Source organism: Falco punctatus (genome assembly GCF_963210335.1).
Source record: "Falco punctatus genome assembly, chromosome: 9".
Classification (NCBI taxonomy): domain Eukaryota; kingdom Metazoa; phylum Chordata; class Aves; order Falconiformes; family Falconidae; genus Falco; species Falco punctatus.
In genome coordinates, this window is record NC_137589.1 from 53,547,720 (window position 1) to 53,564,890 (window position 17,171).

Sequence of the window (17,171 nt, forward strand, 5' to 3'; positions counted from 1 at the left end):
CAACTGGCCAAGGCGGGTCAAAGGACCCTTTTGAGGACTTGGAAGCAAAGGCTGGTCCTGTTCGAGCTTTGCTCCGGACCCCAGGCAAAGGGCTGATCTACAGGACAGAAGGAGATGAGGGTGCCTGGGGCCTGGGAATCCGCCCACACAGCTCCACAGGGAAGAAGAGGAGCTGAATGAAGCAACAAGTTCTGCACACCTGGGTGACAGCCAACACTTCACAGCATTTCCTCCTCAAACAGCAGTAATTATTTTTTTTTTCCTCTTTCTAAAAAGGTGCAGCATACCCCAGGTGGAAACCAGGTACCAGCTTGACACCGGCACTGGAAAAGGAAGGAGCTCGGAAGCTTGCTCCAAATTGGAAACATGCAGGCAGCAACATTTCTTCTTCCCAGCTGCCAGAAGAGGATGCTTTTTCAATCAGGACTTGGACTTCCTTTCACCCCATCTCTGCCCCCAAAGCCCCATCCCAAAAGCAGGGAGGGGAAAGGACTAATGAGCTGCTGATAACCGGAGAGCAGATCGCAGAGGCTCCACTCCGTCTGCCCAGTGTTCAGACTACCTGTTCAGGACTACGAGATTGTACAGTAGTCTGCACATTGGTTAGGCTGTGCTGGGATACACCACACACTGCCAGTGCTGCACGGGGACGGCAACACCTGCACGGCAGAGGGGGATGCTTGGAGAGGGTGGGCTGCAGGGACAGCTGCATGCAAAGTTCACTCATCCCTCAGCCTTTGGAGCCATGCTTGATGATGACTCTTACCCGCCTGTTCACCAGCCTACTCACAACCCTCTTATCCCTCCTCCGTCTCTTTTACCCCTTCTTTTCTTTCAGCTCCATGCACTTGCCCCAGGGGTAGCTGCGTTCAGGATGGCTTGAGTCTCACGTGCTAAACTTTGCCATGAAATGCAGAGATAGACAAATGGGCCTGGCAGATTCATAACCACACTGTGCTTTGCTACCTCAGAAAGCAAGACCAAGCACAGAAAGGTGACTGGAGAAAGGGGATTTCATATAGTAAAAAATGTTGTTCATTAGTATAAAGAAAAACCTGCAAAGGATTGAAAGTTGGAGGTTTAGATGCTCTGGAAGTTGTGTTTGCTTTGATGTTTGTCTGGAAAAGAAATAAGGGAATTAGTGAGTAAAAGCATAAACGAGGACTGGTTAAGACTGAGTAAGATATCCATGAGAAAACATGCGCTTGTGAAAAAACACAACTGAATGAATAAAAGAGCTCCACAGAGGCTGTAAAGAGACAGAACATGTTCCAGAGAGCACCTGAGGGCAGTGTGAAAGCAGGAGAGGAAGAACCTCAGAGCAGACCTGCTTGTGTGGTCTTTAAAGAAGCCGGACACAAAAACCTGGCTGCAGCCAGACCCATCACAGTCAGTTTCCGATGAGTCGTGAGCATCAGAGCAAAGACAAAAGGATTTCTACCAGCTGAGCTGGGCTTCAAGGACATGGACTGTTGGGGCGGGGCACAGTGTAGAGAACACCAGGGAGTGCATGTGGGTGCAGTGGGAGAACAATCTCAGTATTGATTAACGGGGGTTTTTTTGAACTAGAATTGGGAACAAGACATTGACAGGTACAGAATAAGCAGCTATCTACTGTCAATGAGGTCACATCTTCCCAAGAAGAGAGGGTACGTTTGTTCTTCAAGCAAAAGAGAAGGTGTACAGACAGAAAGAGCTCAAGCACAAATGATACAGCAGGAATTGACATGATGCATAAAGAATATGAGGCATCCCCCAGGCACCTGAAAGTTCCTAAAAGAATATCAGGCATCCGCCATGCACCTGAATGTTCCTAAAACTCTGCACTCCCCGCCCCACCCACCCCCCCCCATACACACACAGGACTCAAATGCACTGACATTGCACACAGCACATGAACACTTTTCACACAAGCAAATAAGGCCATATTCTTCTCATGCAGTCCCCTGTTCTTACAGGCCCCAAATTTCTAGTACGTAATTTACCTGAGTAAGGACAGAAGGTCCCATCTGTATTGCACATTTAGACAAATTCCCAAAGGAAACCGCAGATACATGCATCCACCCAACTGTGCAAACAGTCTGGCAGGCAGTGGCACACAGTCACAGCCACTCCAGCAGAAATTCACCTTTGCAAAGCAGAGGACACAGGGGTCCCCTCCAGCAGGCAATATGCTTTAGTAATAGCAACCACCCCGAGCACAGCACTCATTGCATCTTGTCTACAAGGTCCCCATCACCAGTAGCTCTCACCCAGCTCACAGACCCTCTCTTCCAGCAGGTGGGAAAACCCTGGAGAGAAGTGGGTACTGTGCATTTCATAAAGGATTCAGGCTGGAGGACTATTCACATTAAGTTCTGGCTTCACGTCCACTGTGGTGCTTGCTGAGCAGTTAGCCAGTGTGCTGTGCTGCTGCTCCAGCCCTGGGGACACTGTGGCCTCCCTGAGCAGGGAAACCTCGTTCTACGTTGCCAGCAGCCAGAGGAGGCTCCTCCCCACTGCTGGCCCGCAGCACAGTCCCACAGGTCTCGGGAGGTGCAGGAGGGTCTCCAGGTCTTGGGAGGCAGCTTTCTGTGGGGCCGCTCTCCATGGGGCCAGTGTTTGACTCACTGAAAGGAGACAGGAAGAAAAACAGAGAGCTCGGGCACACACACGCTCTTGGCAGCAGGGCGGAGTGGGGAGCCAGCTTTCCACCCTGCCTGGCCCGCTCCCTCCTTCCCCTCCCATTCCCCAGCACACTCCTTCAGACCCCTCCAGAGCATCAACAGCCATACAGCCCTACTAATGTGTAATGCTGGGCCCTTTAAGACATTTTAAGTTTCAGTTCCTTTCAGAGGCAGAGGAAAAACAAGCCAGCACTGTGGAAAGACTGGTATTTCACTAATGGGGTCCAGATGTCTTCATTCCACAGACTCTGGGTCCTGGCTTGCAAAACAGGGCAGGAAGATGCTGTGCCCCCAACTCCTCCCAGCTCCAGAGCTGCTAGCCTAGCCTTCACCCTCACCCCACCGCACACCTCCTCACCCTGCTCCTTCCCCCATCGTCACCCACAGCTCTGCCACCAGCTCTTCCATCTGTACAAGACTGGTTCAACTCCCTCCTCCTTCCCCCGGAAAGCGGCCAGAGGGCAGGGGAACCGGGACAAGGGAGCCCACAGAAGTGCAGGGTGGGGCAGACAAAGCCTCCCCCTTCCCCTCAGAGCTTAAGTGAAGTAAGATCATGGTGTACAGCCTTAAAAAAGCGCACGAGAACATTTCATGAGCTGTAAAGGATACCAGTCCTTCTGAACCGGTGGCAAAGGAGAGCTCTGGGACAGACATGTGAAGATAACCCTGCCTGACAGAGGACCATGCACTGCAGACAGCTCTTCAGGATGGAGCCAGCTCCGTGCAGGACTGAGGTGTGGGATAGGAATCCCCATGCTCTCCAAGTGACCCCTCAAATGCACTAGCCTGACTCAACTGTGGAGTTCAGGTGGACACTGCTTCCCTTCTCCCTCACGACAGCCAGGGATCAAGGAACTGAACTTGGGGAGGAAGCAAATAAAGGCATGCTTCCCTTTCCCCCCTGCTCCCACTCAGCAGAAGACAAAGGCTCCTTTCTCAGAGGCAGCTCAGACCTCATCAGTGCCAGCTCTCCATGTTTAAGGGACCAAGGCTGGCAGGGAACAGTTTTCATTAGGCAGCTCTTCCTTTACTGTCCAAAAGCGAAATGGTGCAGACCTCCTTTTGCTATTGACACCCAAGGCTGCCCTCCCTCAGGAGGGAAGGCAGGTCCAACCCCCATCCCAGGCAACTGGAATCTATCAACAGTTTATACATCCCCACTGCAGCCCTCCCTCCCACTCCCCGGGGAAGAACAGGGAGTTCTGATCATCTCTAATACAAATGTAGCAGCTGGCTTTGATTAAACGACTTACGTTTATAACCACTTGACCTGCATATGCAACCCAGAGGAAAGTGAAGCCTCCCCAAGCAACTCTGAACACAAAGGGCAGGGGTCTTACAGCAGAGACACACTGGTTTAGCGAAAGACATTTCAGTGCCTGGTTCTTTAATTAGAAAATTGCTGCCTGCTCATCCATAGCAGCACAGCAGCAGTCTCCATGCAGAAAGTGATATTTAGAGGCTGATTCATCACCATATTTGTCATCATTTCCACCTGCCGAGAATAAAACAAGCCCAGTGATATGAACTAGACAAGAAGCCAGGCCTAGTTGCAGCTCCCAGGCACAGGACCTGAAGGACACACACCCTAGTAAGAGGCTGAGCAGTTTATTTGCAGTCAGAAACCCTCATCAACTCACAATGCATCACTACATCACACCAGGCATTTTTCATCCCCCAGCACACCGAGTGGAGCTAACCCTTCGGATCACGTTCTTACCAAAGCCATTCACCTATTCTTTCCCTTTTCAAAGTAATCAGCAAAGGCAGTTATCTACCTTTGTCTTGCACAGGAAGCAACACACTGTTGACAACGATAATTGCAGCTGGGACAGTTCTGTCCACTTAGATTGTGGCCCACTGAAGCTGAGAGACACCACGGCACGCTGCTAGAATTCCTAATACTCAAGATTTTTCAAGCAACTCTACAGAGTAAGTCCATGCTCCTATCAGTGATGCTCCACACACCACTATACTTTTGACCAGGAGTACTCTAGCCATTCACAAGTCAAACAATTTTACAAATAATACGGTAACTGGCATATTCAATGTAAAAACATCTAAAAAAAGGCAAACCAAAATACATTCCTGCTTTGCAGGCTTAATAACTGAATCCTGGAGAAGTTTACTCGAAGTTAGAAGGAACCAGCACCTGAGCTGCAGCTTCAGGTCCACAGCTCCTGTTGCTATGCTCAGAAAGGAAATTGCTTTTTTTCTTGCAACCAGGAGAGATGCACGAAAACCTCTGCCACACTCCTTAAGGAAACTGATCGTGGCCCCCCCACAAACATCCAAAAGTCCAAATCTTGGAACTAACCCATCACACCCTTGATTGCAACCGCCACAGCAAGACAAATAAAGGTCAAATTCATTCAAGTGTTTGTCGAACTTCTGCTGAGCCAGGGCTTCAAGCATAGACGTTACTCCTTGTACATCAGGAAAGCCACGTTCACATCAATTCATAAATGCTCAGCAGTGCTGATGCCACAGGAAGCCCAGATCAAGGGTAGTTTCAGCTTGTGTCACCAGCTGCAGACAGCGCTCAGAAGGTTCATCTGTAACACCCGGTGAACTGAAGGCCTTATATCATCAGATGCCCAAGACTCTAGTCACAGAGCTGAGCTACTCACCTCGTCGTCCTTGTACCAGGAGAGGTTCTCTGCTGTCAGGACAAACCAATACTCCTTGGAGCCACCCTTCATAATCCCAATGTTGTTGATGGTGAGCCAGCCCTTTCGGATGACCTAAGGGGGTGGAAGCAGCGTGCATTAACAAGGGCCCTAAAAACCTGGCCTTAGGCGACAGAGGAAAGATCAGAGGGTATTCCCTACACACAGAGTAGTATGGAAAGACAAGGAACACCATGCTCTCTGCTGCTGCCAGAAGAGCCCCCCACTCAACTGGCCAGTGAAGGTCTTTGCCTCAAAAGGGCCAGGAATAGTATAAAAAGGGCGCAGGAAGAAACCTGGCAGTGCTGTGCATTATACCCTCTGCCAAGAGGAAAGAGATACAGGACTGCATCGAGAGTGGCTCAGACACTGGCACAACCTACAAGCACCAGATCACAGCAACACACCCAGAAAAGGCCATGCCTAGAGTAAACCAGGACAACAGCACACCTTTCAGCACACCACACACGTGGAGTGCTTCACTAAGCTTAGGGATGGGGGGAACCAGTTCAAGAGAAGACTGGCAAGCAACCCAGGAAGAACTGTGTTTAGTGAAAGGAGACACTAAGTATAACAGAACAAAATGGTGCATCTGGACTTCAGCACACCCAGGTATTTGAGTAGACATATTAATTTAGGGCAAACCATGTTACCAGTCTGTAAAGAAGCCAGGTTGTTACTCTCGAGGGAACTCCAATTCACCAAGTGCTGGTTTAGAGCCTCACACATGCAGTAATCCAATGTAAGTATGCGTCATCCTAAATGCATTAGCTTTTTTAGGTATTACTGCACTGTTAACACCCAAAAACATCTGCATGCACGTGTGTGTAGCTTGTACGGATATGCTTGCTGAAAACGACCTGGCATTGAAAAACCATGCGACTGCACTGCATATTAGCAAGTTGTACTGTGTGAGCAGCCTACCACAGAGGTACACAATCATTTTAATTGGCAGTTTACCCTATAAAGGTAAATGTAGGAGCGCTGGATCTTCACCTCGTACCTACTGTTAAGCTGAAGATAGCCCTGTTCTCTCCGTGGGCAGGAGGGGGCAGCGAAACAGAGCCACACATCCTTGGATCACTGCTTTTTATCTCCACCCACCCACAAGATGTACCAGCATTTCTGAATTTTTCCTCAACACACCACCTTTTCACCTAACTTCTGCTTCACCTGTGTCTAGTGCCAGCTGCCCTCCTCTCCCCATTCAGCAGCAGAGGGAATAATTTGTTTATGCACTGTCCTTGCCTTCCCAGATGCAACATTAATGTTCATTAGCACACCCTGCTGAGTGGCCTTCTACTCACCAGGATCTCATCCTGCAAAGGGGAACCATAGCAACAGCAGCAGAGCAGGAGAGGAGCAAAGAGAGGAGAGATTGTTACTAGGAAAGCTGGAGCAGGAGAAGAGAGGCTCAAAAATAGAAGAAATTGGAAGCTGGTACCAAATCTTTTACCCCAGGTGTTAACAAAAGCAACCCCCATCCCGAAACAAAGTCTGCTAATGGGAAAGCCAAAGCGCTTTACAGGTAGATCCAGAGTTTGCCCTTTGCACTCTTTTATGCTCAGGACTTCTGTAAGGTATCCTTCAGAGGATGGGGTTCCCTACAGCTGCTCCAATATCCCATGAAATGGATGGATGGCCAGCCCAACTTGCTGACCTACCTGCCTGCCATCAGTACTGGAACAGTCTGCATGTCTGCGTGCAGGGAAAGGCAGTCAAACACGTTACAAAGAGGAAGGGCAGGAGTGAATGTCTTTAAACAGACTAAGCAAAAGCCTTTGCTTCCATTCTCTGTGAAGCTGCTTGTAAGGCTTTGTTTCTACAAGATCTTCTAGCCTAGACAGCCTTGTCACATCCCCAGCAAGTCTGGGTATGTCATTAGATCCTTTTTTCATTGTATGTACGTTCCTTACAGTTCCTGAAGGAACAAGGGAACTCCTCCCCTCCACCGCTGCCTTCTCCCATGGGTGCATTCATACATACCCAGCGCAACCACAGCTATAATCACCCTTTGTCACCCTGTACAGAGGTTTAAGTATTCCCAGTGAAGTCTTCAAGAAGAGAGTCCATAAACTCTCTTGAAATCCCTTTCCAGAAAGTAGATACCACTGATGGGAAAGATAACTAGAAAAGGCAATTCCCTACTGTAACAGTTCAGACCCAGTGTTCTGCACCCTTCACCTCAGCAGAAGAGTGAGCACAGCTAGCTAAGGGGCTGAACAAACAGGGATTTATACAACATCAGCAGAGGTTTCTACCAGGAAAAACAAGACCAGATCTTGATTTTCAAGCACCTGTTTCCCTCTCCAACACTTTCCCTCCATTGCTGCTACATGCTCAGTTCTTCCTGACTGCAGCAAGCCTAAAACACTATCCTCCAAGTATAAACAGAGTTTGAGGAGTAAACAAAAAAAAAACCAACACCAAACTTGGAGCACTGCTGCATCTAGACCAGCACTTGTCCACCTGGTAGCATCCAGGTAGCAAACATCCTTCTTGCAGCAGTGAAGGAGATGGAACTCGGCCTACCTGGTTGCCAGCTGCCTTCTTCTTGCTCATCTGGCTGCTCCTCTGCTGAGCACTGCAAACAACAGCAGAGACATTCAAAAGGCCTCAGGCTTTTCTCGATCACCTGAATCCTGCTCCCATCAGATGCTGCTACAGAGAGCTCATGCCCCTCACTGCTGCCTTCCAAGTCTGGATAACCCAACCCGTTTCCATCTGCTCTTTCAGCCTGGTCAACTCATCTTCTCACTCCCACCTGAACCACACATAGGTCACTAACGTTCCACAGTTTCTGCTTTTTCCATCCCCCAACACAACCCTAATACTCTAACTCCCCCTTCTACACACCCTTCCTCCCCCGCCTCGCAATACAGAGCCACTGAAAAGCAACACAGAGCTGAACCATCCTTTGAGAAGACAGCATTTGCACCAGGGCCTTTGCAACCCATCTACTGGAGCAGCTATAGGACAGAGCCACAGGAGAACACATGCAGACAGGACGTGGGTGCTTACTTGGCAAAGCCAATGAAATCCTCATGGTTTGTGTTCATGTAAGCCAGCTCGATGTCTATTAGAAGCATGACCTGCCAACAGAGGCACAGACAGAGCAAGACAGATGTTAGTAATTGACACTGCTAGTGGCCAGGGGCAGACAGAGCCCTGCACGTTGTTCATCTGATCAGTCCTCTGCAGCCAGACACCCCTTGGCCCCTCTAGCTTAGGCTGTCCCTCCAAAGGTGTCCCCCATCCCACCCAGTCTCCCCTCTTACACACGCTCCTGACCCCTACCTGATCTTTGGTCCTGCCTTCTCTCTCACGGATGTGAGTAGTAACAATCCTCTCCATCTCCTCACGCAGATGAGGGTACTGGCTGAGCTGCAGGACAGAGAAAACACGTGCACATGGGAAAAGGAGGTATAAAGGGGGGGAGCAGCCCCCCACACGCATGCATGCATATATACACCCTGCAATCAAGGTATTTTCAAGGGAAGTTCTAGAAAGCTGGACTTGCAGACAGATTTTTCCAAGTTCCTGGAGGTCTGCTGGGGGCAAAGTTTATTCCCTCTTGCCTTGGGCTTCAGAGAAAAGCCTTTTTCACTCTTGCAGCAACCTTTCTGCCTCACCAGAGACCTGCTCCAAACCTACCTCATTCTTCCTGGAATGAGGCTCTTGACAAACCCCAGATGTAAACATGTTGCTTGTTGGGAGTTTTTCTTTGTGAAAAATTTCTCTAGACGTTCAGCATCTCATTCTAGTAGGCTAAGTAGGTGAATGGCCTGTTGCTACAACCAGCTAAATCCTATGGGAAGTCTCCCTGGGAAGTGGATTTCAATCCCCATTTGTTGAGGCACTAAGTGGAAACATCTGGTCGTCTCCATCAACATCTGCAGGCAGAGACAGAGGATGTGACCAACTCAAGGGTACGTGTCTTCAAGAAACACTGTGCTCTGGGCATCCAGCTGCTTCTACCCGCTCTGCGCCGGGGCAGGATTACATAGCCCAGGTCTATACTCACATCACACCTACACCACACTTTTTGCCACATTACTGAGGGAATCTTTCCTGCCCAGAAAAGCAGAAGGCCTTTACTAGCTGTGGTTCAAAAGAAGAATATCTACAGAAATCATACATGAGAAACACTTCCAAAATCAGCACCATTAAAGCTGCAGTTTCACACAGCACCTATGTACTTGCCAGGATTCGTAAGTCTCTAGTAACCGTGTGCTCCTCAGATCAGGCCCAGCACAGTCAAATGAAATTAACCCCACAGACCCAGGATCTAGCTCTCTCTTCCCCACTTCACCTATACTCTGTGAAACAATTCCCATTCCCCCCCCCCTTTTTTTTTTTAATATTACCTCCAATTTGACTATAATATCAAACAGCATTTCCTGATATCAATCTTTTATATGTTTTTACACATGCTCTTGAGGGGATATAAATCTCATTTGCCTATGATCTGTACTGCGTTTGTTTTGTTCCTCCAGTTTACAAAAGCTTCTTAAACTGGTTTGGCCTTTTGTTCTGTATACATAAGCAATTATAACATGCTAGAAGGAACTGTCTCAAAGCGTGCAGCATCACTACTGGAAGCCTCCATTAGATTCCATGCTAATCAGCAACAATATTTAACTTCTCACTACAAATAGTCTCAAATCTTTCAGCACGCTTGCAGTCAAGCAAGTTGCAATCACCTGGAACTGGAATTGAGGGTTAGTTTTGGCACTGCCTGTTTTCACATGTGGTTTGTTTTGAACACCAATGACCCTACAAAGGCAGGAAAAAGCAAGTGAAACCAGTGTTCCCCACCACCATCTTGTCTTGAATGCACAAACTGGGTATTCTCCATGATCTTTATGGTTCAGACAGCTGGTTGCTTCAGAGACACACAGGCAAAGCTCCCCATTTCCTTTGGGGGGTTGGCAGAGGATTGATGGGCAAGTTATGTCAAACAAAACCAGAAAGTTGGAAAACCTCTAAGCAAGCCTCAGCTTCTTTGCTTCAAATAATAATAAAAAAAAAAAACAACCAAAAAAACCACGACAAAAGAACCCAACAACAGTCAAACAAAAACCCCCACACCAAACCCCCCACCCCTGCCACCCTCCACCATATCCATCAGTACAAATGCATACAAAGTGTAAAACAAGTTGTGGTTTATTCAGAACCCAGGTCATCCAGCAATGTTCATGTGCAAAAATAAATTGACAGCATCAGTCCCCATGCGGAAGCTTCCAATCCCAAGCATGCACAGGAGAAGCGAGGGTAGCCAAGGAAAGAGGACACAGACAAGCCACAGGATGTCATACCACCAGGGAACATGCAATAGGGCATAGAGGGGCAAGGAGTTATCCCCAGCAGTACAAACAGCACCCAGAAATGCCATGACTCTGAAAGACAGGAGAGCAGGCGACCCTTTGAGGGGTTAAGTCTGTCAGTCTGTGATCACATCCCAGCTCAAGGGGTTTTTCAATCCTGTTTTAGCTGCATTTACCTGTTTAATCAAAATACAAGTTTACAGCCCTCTTTGAAAGCCAATTTGCCCCAACACTCCATAGTTCCCCACTGCAGATTCCAGGAGTCCTTGCCAGCACAAAGATCAACCTTTAGCTGAAGGGTTGCTGACTTGCAAGCCCTTCCTGCACTTGTGAGATGCTGCAATGCAGACTGGCACAGAAGGTTCCTGCTTTTGTGAAAACATTAACTAGAACGTTACCCTCTTAAATGTAAAAAGGGCTTATACACTTTCACCAGCTTCCTGTTGATTTTGGAGCTGCTCTCCATCTAACCAACAGGAAGGAGGTCAGGATCAGGCCAGTCAGAGAACAGCAGCTAACTTTTCTTCAGCCCTCAGCTTTGTCTAATTGTCAAGAAATAATCAACTGCAAATCTTTTTGTACAGGAAAGCTGTACTTCTGCAGACAACAGATGGGTTTGCCACCTTCTATGTTCTTTATTGACAGTCTCATATTATTCCATCTATCCAGCTTTAGCAACTGCACATACAAAGATTTCTTCACCATTTGTGGTGAAATGAAATAATTGTGACAGCACACAAACAATAACACACAATAGTTCAGGACAGCAACAAACCAAGGCTACAGGACTGTTAAGCTAATTCAAGAGGTGTTAGCCCAAGCACTGTTCCTTTCAAGAAGCCTTGCAGACTTCTGGTAAGTTTAAAAGCTTGGGTTTTTGTCTTCTGAAAGACAGCATCAATTCACAACACAGCAAGCTTGGTATGACCTTACAATTAGCATCAGTCCTGAAGCAGCCTTTCCCAAATGCCTCCCCTAATAGCACATGCTCTTGGTCCACATCAAGCAGTTTAAGGGCTATAACATGCAAGATAAATATTGTAAGTTAACTTATGCCTCTCTGTATAAGTTACTACCTTATACCATCAAAACCCACCTCAGGCTGGCTGCTATCCTAAAATTGGATATCTATGGCAGTTACCTTCTACTCTTTCAGAGGGAGATACAGGCAAGATTAACCTTCTTACTGCATGGACTTTGGACTTTAAATATTACTAAAGCCTTCCTTTTATTTTCCAGTACTACTACTATTAGTATTATATTTTCATTCAGGCAGCTATTTTGCATCTCCTAACATCTCTCTCCCTGGCCTCTCCAGCTTTTATCACAGCCATTGGTCTCCTATAATGTCACTGCTACTATCACCTTCCCTACAGACCTATCTTGGTTGCATCATCGTGGAACCACCCCACAGGGTCCTCCACCATATCACAGATCAAAATCTGCAAAGCAAGTGGGTATCCAGCCACTCTAATGACATGGTCCAATAGGGAAACTGGAATTCCACACCCTTTGAGTTTTCATAATCCTTCTCCCTCCCAACCCAGAGCAGACATCTCTGCCTAGATACAGAAGACAGGGTAAGCAGTCAAAACCATCAGAATGAAAAACCCACAAGAGAAGCAGGCTGGAAAGGAGTTACTCTGCCTCCACAATTTGGCAACAGCAGAACTCTGCAAGAAATAGACCAGGCAGAGCTTGGGGCATGTCAAGGATGTCTCCTTAACAGAGGTGGCAGTGAGCTCTGTGTGCCTAAGTACAACCAGACCCTACGAGCTCAGCTCCTGCCTTCGCTCTGAACTCACATCAGTTCCTATCTTTCTTCCCTCTCAATTTACGGGTATACATTGATGAGTCTGGCTGCAACTCTGGAAGAAGGGAATCGTCATTTTCAAGTCCTAAAATAACCCATGAAACAGCCTTTTCCAACTCAGTTTCCAGAACATACTTCTGTTGTGTCACAGACATATGCCTGGCCCCTCACTGGTAAGTTTAACACTAATTGCCACATCTGCCTTTTTTTGGTTTGGGGTTTTTTTTGTTTGTTTGTTTTGGTTTTGTTGTTGGGTTTTGTTTTGGGTTTGTTTTTTTTTTAAGGAGGCATGGGGTGCCCCCTCCTGGAGAAAACCATCCCGGGAAACAAACTCACTCCTGCCCCAGCCTCTGGGCGGTACTTGACACCCTCCACATCACTGGGGGCAGCTTCCCTCTCCCGCTGCTGCTGCCCTCTGCTAGCCTAAGGCTTCAGCTCCTGCGGTTCACAGCATGCAAGTATCCACGCTACCTCCCACTGAGCGCAGTCCATGGAGCAAGAGATCAGCAGGAGAATGATGCAGAGGGTGTAATGCTTGGAAAAGCTTTTCCCCAAGTCTTTTGGGACAGTAATCTTCTGTTGGCTCAGAGTATCTCTTGCAGAACATCCTGCACCTCAAAACTTTTAAATCAACTGTTGTTTTGTATATGCTACTGCTCAACATAGCTCTGCAGACAAGATGAAACCTGCTGACTACTCATGCTGTGGGGGCATATGAGGTCTTTTTATCTTTTTCTAGGGTAACTGGATTTTTTTAAGGGGGGGTCGCATTAAAAAAAATATAAGAAAATCAAAGTTCACAATGCGCAGGCAGTGGCACAGCAAAACGGGGCCTGCAAAGGGTTTGATGCCACTGAGCCAGAGAGAGGAGAAGGGTATGCTGGAGTAATCCACTGGATCCCAGCTGCCTTTCAGGTAAAAAGCCCAACAGCTAATGCCCGCTGCTCTTGATTTACTTTTAAAAGGCTCTTATACCTGCAGGTTGCTGCTCTCCTTTAGATGCGTTTTTATATCAGTTTTCTTTCGCTAGGTTTGCTGGAGTTCCTGGGGCATGTGTGGAGGAACAGCGTGGAAGTGTGTGGGAAGGGGGTGGGCATTGACCTTTCTTTGCATTTTTTGTTTCTTTACCTTTTCGCTACACTTTCTGATGGTGGATGTGAGCTCACTCACTACCATATCCACACACTTCAGACTCGGCTCCTTCAACTTCTGCACCTGCTTTTTCACTATGGCTTCAAAAGCGAGGTCAGGCGTGAAGAGACCCGTTCTGCATGGCAGGGGCAGGGTGGGAGGAAGCAACGAGGAAGAAGAAAGCAAAGCAGAGAAAGAGCAGGAAGGAGGAAGAAAGAAGGAAGGAAAAGGGAAAAAGAGAGAAAACACAAGGCAAAATGAGAAGTGAGATTTTGGTTCATTGCATTAGTTTATTGAACCAGGTGAGCATTGCTATGGGGCCTGTGCACTGCCAAGTATCAGGAGAGTCTCCAGGCAAATGGAAGTGGCCAAGGGGAATGAGGTAGAAGCAGCTGGGCTAGTGAAACGGTGAGCTGTTAAGAGCAAGATGAATGGATGGAACTCCCCAGGGATCAAGTGATCTCTTCCTTAAAGGAAAGCTTCTTTGAATTTTAAGACAAAGCTGCTTGCCACAGTGAGCCACTGCCTCTCTTCCCACAGGCTCACTGTGCCCCATTTCCCTTTGTCTCAGGCATTCCCCTACCCACCATGGTTCCCTCCCCCTTCATGCTTTCCTTATTCCAGCTGCAGGAAACCAGAGCAGGAGCCAAGCTAAGACTTCCAAAGGTCTGTCACTTGCATCTTGCTTTGGCAGAACTGATGTCTCTTAGTTTCAGGGACTCAGACAGACTGTTCCACTTAGACTAGTTCAACTCGCTCACCTTCCCTACAACATTAACTTCCTCGGTGTGAGCAGATGTACCCAGTATTTAGGTCTGCCCCAGCTAACCTGTAGCATCAGACCCAATACAGGCCTGCTGAGGTTTACAAGGAAGTATTAATTTCCACTGATACTATCTGTGCTGGCTTAAGTGTATTCTCAGCGGCTCTACTACGAAAGAACAGAAAGTCCACAGAAACTGGAGTTACTAAAACATGGCCAAGATTAATCCAATTCAAGCCTACCACACTCAAAGTTTTCAGCACATCTTCAACGCTTTAGAGCTTCTACCAGGATGCTCTTTGTTACACAGTCCAAGTTACTAGTTTTAGCACAGGGCATCACTGCTTTGCAAGGGCTTTTAAGGGGCAGTGTCCACTTGACACAAGAAGGGCATACTGCCTTTCTAAAGGTACAGTAAACAGCCAAATCTGTGCTGCTGACAGCTAGCAAGCAATCCAGAGCTAGCTATAAATAGCCACCACCTCATTTAAATCTGGCGTTCCCCCCTTCACATCTCTGTGGATAACACCTGCAAGACCCCAAGTTACACCAGTACCAAAACATGCTTCAACGCATACTATAGGACCTACAACTAGTCTGTGTTTCAGGCAGCAAAGAGCTGGAATGTTACAGGATTCAGCTTCACCCAAGGGTCTCTCTCCAGGTGCCAGCAATGCCCCCTTTGAGCAAAGGAAGGGCATTTTCAGAGTTAAGTTCACATCCCCTGGCTCACCAGCCATTTCCTCATAATCCAGTTGCCCTGCTAAGCTCAGCATACAGTCACCCCCAGACCTGGGGGTCCCTGCACAACTACAACAACAAAATCACTCCCTTCTAGTACCCGAGTATCACCTGAATGATGGTATTTTGTTTCTTCAGATACAAAATTGTAACCATGGCTACTAGAGTACTGAAGTCAACCATCAAATTCTTAGCAGCAGAATTTGAACTAAAATTGAATGCTTTAATCCTGAATGTGTGACATTTCCCCCTAGTCCCTATGGCCTCTTCTCCCTTATTTCCCACTCTGCTGCACCCACCACCTGATCACTTGAGAAACCTGCCACTGTCAGAACAGATAGTCTATTCTGAAGTTGTCAATAAAAGAGAAAACAAAAAGAAACAATGAAGAAAACAGGAAATGAAGGGAAAGATGCAAAGAGAAAGAATTAATGGGAGATCTCTGAATGGCAACTGATGGACGGAGAACAAATCAAGAGAAGCTTCAGAGGGCGTGAAAGAGGGCCCTTCTGATCCAGTTAGCAGGCAACTCTGGATACTTGGCAGCCCAAGGGCCTGTGCTTACCTGCCGCCAGGCTCTAATGGCAATTTTCTGGGTGCTCCCCACAGCCACACACCCCAAGAGAGGACAGCAGGACAGAGAAAGGAAGCTCCTCCAGCACTCTAGAAACCTGAGCAATCTCTCACTGTACCCACTTCGCTTTCCCAGTCTGTCCAGGGGGGCAAAGCGCGTGCCTGAGCCCTTCTGCGGAGGCTCTCAGCCCTAAGGGCTGGGCATTTCTGCAAGGGTTGGCGAGTACCAGCACTTGGGCACCTTTCCCCATCCCTGCAGATACAGGGTGTCAGACTCTCCAGATACCTCCTGCAACACCCATTTACCTGCACCTGAACAGCCAGTGGCGATTCCAGTCTCCAGTGCCCATACCACCATCCTAACTGAGGTGCCTTCTCACCAGCACCTAGCCCTGCCTGAAGCAGCAAGCCATGGCTGAGAGGAATGGAACAAATCATCTGTCTTGCTGCCTTTCAACCCCAACCTCAGACCACAAAAGCTGCCATATACAAAGGGCAGAATCAAGGCAAGTTCCCTCCCTCAGCCCTAATACCAGCATGGATCCCAAAGGGCAAAACCCAAAGCCCTCTCTCTCCATCAGAGAGAGCGGGAGGACCCCAGAGGTTGATGGACACTTCTAACTTGCTTCTTCTCAGCCATGTGCTGCTGCTCTTCCAGAACAGAAGATGGACGAAGCCAACCAGAAACCAAGCCAAACACCACAGGAACGTTTCCCTGTTACACAGCTCACAGCTGTAACTCCTACAGCCGCTGAAGTTCAGCCCCATACACCGCCCCAGCAGCACCCAAAGGCTGGTTTGAGATTAACACTCATTTCTACAGGAACAGAGGGGACAATTTAAATTCCAGTTTCTGGCTTGGAGAATAAACCCAGATACTAAATGTAAAGTCAAATGGAGCCACATAAGAGAAATACCCTCGGTTTTAGAAGGGATCAGGAGTCATGCTACAGAGGGGTGGCAGGGACATCTCCAGCCCCCCTCGGCTCTAAAAGACTCAGGGAGAACGGCCACGGTCATGTCCCACAGCACTTCCCTTCCTGTTTGGCTTGTTGGCTGGATCGCCCCAGGCTGGTACCGCTCAGGTCTCGTCATGCTGAGGAGGTGGTTAGAAACACTGAGTGTGGCTGCAGGCAAGTCCCTGTCCAGGTCACAATGCTGCGCCACAGCCAGCGAGCGGGTGGAAGGTGCCAACTCCATGCTGCCTCTGGTTACCTTCTTGGTGCACTGTCTAACAGTATTGATTAACTCCGAAATGACCATGTCCACGCATTTCAGGCAAGGTTCTTTAATCTTCTTCACCTGCTTTTTCACAATGGTCTCAAAGGCCATGTCGGGTGTGAAGAGACCGGTTCTAAATACCCAGGGTGGGGGACAAGACAAGGCAAGAGGGGAAGAAGGGGCAAGGAGAATGTCACAGCGTTACACACACATCTTGGAGCAGGCATTGCCACCACTGAAACCCGGCACGTGGAGCTGGGGAATGTC

The 17,171-nt window shown here is 48.1% G+C and overlaps 1 protein-coding gene across 21 annotated transcripts in view; it reads right to left on the minus strand.

Moving 5' to 3' along the window:
- DNM1 (dynamin 1) overlaps positions 1-17,171 on the minus strand; it is a 68,721-nt gene that overhangs the window by 19,374 nt on the left and 32,176 nt on the right. For 13 of the 21 annotated variants that reach the window (XR_013930316.1, XR_013930317.1, XR_013930318.1 and 10 more), the window contains exons 10-15: positions 16,899-17,037; positions 8,633-8,719; positions 8,357-8,427; positions 7,868-7,919; positions 6,643-6,654; positions 5,297-5,410 (exon numbers count right to left, since the gene is read on the minus strand). Coding sequence is in view for 15 of the 21 variants with exons in the window: in XM_080401079.1 (XP_080257205.1) it covers positions 5,297-5,410; positions 6,643-6,654; positions 7,868-7,919; positions 8,357-8,427; positions 8,633-8,719; positions 16,899-17,037 (475 nt within the window). In the remaining 6 variants the exon portion in view is untranslated. Of the gene's footprint in view, positions 1-5,296; positions 5,411-6,642; positions 6,655-7,867; positions 7,920-8,356; positions 8,428-8,632; positions 8,720-13,603; positions 13,743-16,898; positions 17,038-17,171 lie in introns of all 21 variants that reach the window. The other 8 variants (XM_080401080.1, XM_080401073.1, XM_080401071.1 and 5 more) reach the window with 4 other exon arrangements.